Raw genomic sequence first — 4,087 nt, forward strand, 5'->3', positions numbered from 1 at the left:
CTTTGTGTGAAACATTTACCCCCTTGATCCCCTTTAAACCTCCTCCCTCTCACCTTCCGCCAGGTTTATTCGGGGCCACGCCTCCCCCCCGGTAGGCGGGGTTTAGTCGGGGCCACGCCTCCCCCGGTAGGCGGGGTTTAGTCGGGGCCGCTGCCCCCCCCAGTAGGCGGGGTTTAATCGGGGCCACGCCTCCCCCCGGGTGGGCGGGGTTTAATCGGGGCCGCGCCTCCCCCGTGTGGGCGGGGTTTAATCGGGGCCGCGCCTCCCCCGTGTGGGCGGGGTTTAATCGGGGCCACGCCTCCCCCGGGTGGGCGGGGTTTAATCGGGGCCGCTGCTCCCCCCCCGGTAGGCGGGGTTTAATCGGGGCCGCGCCTCCCCCGTGTGGGCGGGGTTTAATCGGGGCCACGCCTCCCCCGGGTGGGCGGGGTTTAATCGGGGCCGCTGCTCCCCCCCCGGTAGGCGGGGTTTAATCGGGGCCACGACTCCCCCCCCCGGTAGGCGGGGATTAATCGGGGCCACGCCTCCCCGGGTGGGCGGGGTTTAATCGGGGCCGCGCCTCCCCCCGTGTGGGCGGGGTTTAATCGGGGCCACGCCTCCCCCGGGTGGGAGGGGTTTGACCCTCCGCTTCCCGCCATGTTCCGGGTTTGCCGGCCGATTCTCCGCCTATGGCGGGTTGTGAGCGCGGTTCCGTCCCCGGGCCTCGGGAGGCCGTACAGCGAGAAGCGGCGGAGTTACTGGGAGGCGCTGCGCCGGTGGCTCCGCGGCCCGGCGGTTCCGCCCTTCCCGCGGCCTTGCCTGGTGGGGGAGCCGGTGTTGCGAACGGAGGCGGCGGCCGTGTCTCCGGCCGATGTGGGCGGCCCTGAGGTGCGGCGTCTGGTGGCGGCCCTGGTGCGGGCCATGCGGCGGACCGGGGCGGTGGGCCTGAGCGCCCCCCAGCTCGGGGTCCCGCTGCAGGTGTTGGTGGTGGAAGTGACCGAGCAGGTACTCGAGGCCGAGGCTCCGTCTGCCCGCCGGGCCCGGGAAATGGTCGCCGTCCCGCTCCGGGTCTTCATCAACCCGCGGCTCCGGGTCCTGGACTCACGGACCGTCCTGTGGCCCGAGGCCTGTCAGAGTGTCCCCGGCTACGCCGCCTGTGTGGCCCGGCACCGCGCCGTGGAAATTACAGGTGAGGCCCCGGGGTGGGGGAGAGAAAGGCCGGGGTTCGAGGCCCCGGGGTGGGGGAGGGAAAGGCCGGGTTTCGAGGCCCCGGGGTGGGGGAGAGAAAGGCCGGGTTTCGAGGCCCCGGGGTGGGGGAGAGAAAGGCCGGGCTTCGAGGCCCCGGGGTGGGGGAGGGAAAGGCCGGGTTTCGAGGCCCCGGGGTGGGGGAGGGAAAGGCCGGGCTTCGAGGCCCCGGGGTGGGGGGTGAGGGGGAAGAAAGGCCGGGGTTCGAGGCCCCGGGGTGGTGGGGGGGAAGAAAGGCCGGGTTTCGAGGCCCCGGGGTGGGGGGTGAGGGGGAGAGAAAGGCCGGGGTTCGAGGCCCCGGGGTGGTGGGGGGGAAGAAAGGCCGGGTTTCGAGGCCCCGGGGTGGGGGAGGGAAAGGCCGGGTTTCGAGGCCCCGGGGTGGGGGGTGAGGGGGAAGAAAGGCCGGGGTTCGAGGCCCCGGGGTGGGGGAGGGAAAGGCCGGGTTTCGAGGCCCCGGAGTGGGGGAGAGAAAGGCCGGGTTTCGAGGCCCCGGGGTGGGGGGTGAGGGGGAAGAAAGGCCGGGTTTCGAGGCCCCGGGGTGGTGGGGGGGAAGAAAGGCCGGGTTTCGAGGCCCCGGGGTGGGGGAGAGAAAGGCCGGGTTTCGAGGCCCCGGGGTGGGGGAGAGAAAGGCCGGGTTTCGAGGCCCCGGGGTGGGGGGTGAGGGGGAGAGAAAGGCCGGGGTTCGAGGCCCCGGGGTGGGGGAGAGAAAGGCCGGGTTTCGAGGCCCCGGGGTGGGGGAGAGAAAGGCCGGGTTTCGAGGCCCCGGGGTGGGGGAGAGAAAGGCCGGGTTTCGAGGCCCCGGGGTGGGGGAGGGAAAGGCCGGGTTTCGAGGCCCCGGGGTGGGGGAGAGAAAGGCCGGGTTTCGAGGCCCCGGGGTGGGGGGTGAGGGGGAAGAAAGGCCGGGTTTCGAGGCCCCGGGGTGGGGGGTGAGGGGGAAGAAAGGCCGGGTTTCGAGGCCCCGGGGTGGGGGGTGAGGGGGAAGAAAGGCCGGGGTTCGAGGCCCCGGGGTGGTGGGGGGGAAGAAAGGCCGGGTTTCGAGGCCCCGGGGTGGGGGAGAGAAAGGCCGGGTTTCGAGGCCCCGGGGTGGGGGAGAGAAAGGCCGGGTTTCGAGGCCCCGGGGTGGGGGGTGCTTAGGGGAGAGAAAGGCCGGGGTTCGAGGCCCCGGGGTGGGGGAGAGAAAGGCCGGGGTTCGAGGCCCCGGGGTGGGGGAGAGAAAGGCCGGGTTTCGAGGCCCCGGGGTGGGGGAGAGAATGGCCGGGTTTCGAGGCCCCGGGGTGGGGGAAGAAAGGCCGGGGTTCGAGGCCCCGGGGTGGGGGGGGGAAGAAAGGCCGGGGTTTGAGGCCCCGGGGTGGGGGGAAGAAGAAAGGCCGGGTTTCGAGGCCCCGGGGTGGGGGAAGAAAGGCCGGGGTTTGAGGCCCCGGGGTGGGTGGGGGGGGAAGAAAGGCCGGGTTTCGAGGCCCCGGGGTGGGTGGGGGAAGGCCGGGTTTCGAGGCCCCGGGGTGGGTGGGGGAAAGCCGGGTTTCGAGGCCCCGGGGTGGGGGGAGAAAGGCCGGGGTCGAGGCCCGGGGGGGGGGGCGTGGGGAGAAAGGCCGGCTTCCCCCAGGTGAGCGAGCACCCTCTACCGGTTGCCTGACGCCTGTCCCCGCTCTCTGTCCCCAGGCCTGGATGAACGCGGGGAGCCGGTGACATGGCGGGCCTCGGGCTGGGCCGCCCGGATCCTCCAACATGAAATGGACCATTTAAAGGGGCAGCTTTACATCGACATAATGGACAGCAGAACCTTCGAGAACCTGCACTGGATGCAAGAGAATGACTGAAGGGCGGCCTCTGTATCACTGCTTTTATACATTTCTGTAGCGCCAGTCACATAAGTTGACAACGAATGAAGTGCATTTACTGCTGTGATGTAGGAAACGCAGCACAGCAAGATCCCACAAACAGCATTGAGATAATAACCCGATTATCTGCTTTGGGGAATTCGGATAAACACCAGGGAAAACTTTAACATGCAGCCCCACTGCTCTGGGCTCCTCTGCAATCACTGCAGTTAGTTATTGTAAAGCAGACATTAAAACCTGCCAGTGCAATTCAGATATTCACTCTGGTAACTCAGCAGCTTGTTCCTGTTTGTTGATATGGACACATGCACAGCTGGTGTTTTTGTCCTTGGAAGGTAAGCAGACTATGCTGTGGAGTTGAGTGTTGGGGTCTGTGCGCTCTGCCAAAGGGAGCTGCGAGTTCCACCACACTCCTGCCTTCAGCCTTGTAAATTGGTGAAGCTTTGAGGTGGTCAGGGTAAGCCTGACATGAATAAAAGCAAAGTACTGTGGATGCTGGAAATCTGAAATCAAAACGAGAAATGCTGGAACCACTCAGCAGGTCTGGCAGCATCTGTGAAAAGAGAAGGGTCATTGACCCGAAACGTTAACTCTGCTTCTCTTTTCACAGATGCTGCCAGATCTGCTGAGTGGTTCCAGCATTTCTTGTTTTTATTTAAGCCTGACATGAGTTGCTGCAGCTGGTCATGATGACCCCATCTCAATATGAACATATGCACCAAAGCTCAGGGTGAGGTGGGGATAGTGAATATTCAGACTGATGGCAGCTCAGTAGGCCACGGCATTTATATAGTACTTTAAATGTGGAGGGTGGGATTGGCGATGCCACTACTGACTTTTAACTTGAGGTTGAGAATTCTATCTTGTCTGTGCCAGAACAATCAAGAATAATCCCACTGCCTTGCTGTTTCTCCAGAGCCCTGCATCTGATAGCTTCATTCATTTATCTAGCTCTCTCAATAAATGCAATACCAGCCTAAACTACTCCCTGTAAAATATTTCAATTTCTAAACAATTTTAAATCAATA

The 4,087-nt window shown here is 65.1% G+C and overlaps 1 protein-coding gene across 1 annotated transcript; it reads left to right on the forward strand.

Annotated features, from left to right (window-relative positions):
- Window positions 1-594: 594 nt before the first annotated feature.
- pdf (peptide deformylase, mitochondrial) lies at window positions 595-3,334 on the forward strand. Its single transcript, XM_068048946.1, has 2 exons — window positions 595-1,165; window positions 2,881-3,334. Exons 1-2 carry the CDS (start codon window positions 634-636, stop codon window positions 3,036-3,038), a joined length of 690 nt encoding a protein of 229 aa, XP_067905047.1. The 5' UTR covers window positions 595-633; the 3' UTR covers window positions 3,039-3,334.
- Window positions 3,335-4,087: the final 753 nt, after the last annotated feature.

This window comes from Heterodontus francisci, chromosome 17 (genome assembly GCF_036365525.1).
Source record: "Heterodontus francisci isolate sHetFra1 chromosome 17, sHetFra1.hap1, whole genome shotgun sequence".
NCBI classification, from domain to species: Eukaryota; Metazoa; Chordata; class Chondrichthyes; order Heterodontiformes; family Heterodontidae; genus Heterodontus; species Heterodontus francisci.

What these genes read in the sequence shown, in the direction of transcription:
- pdf (XM_068048946.1), top strand. Translation starts at nt 634, where the DNA reads ATGTTCCGGGTTTGCCGGCCGATTCTCCGCCTATGGCGGGTTGTGAGC. An exon ending in CCGCGCCGTGGAAATTACAG is followed by an intron (nt 1,166 to 2,880) that starts GTGAGGCCCCGG and finishes CTCTGTCCCCAG; the next exon opens with GCCTGGATGAACGCGGGGAG.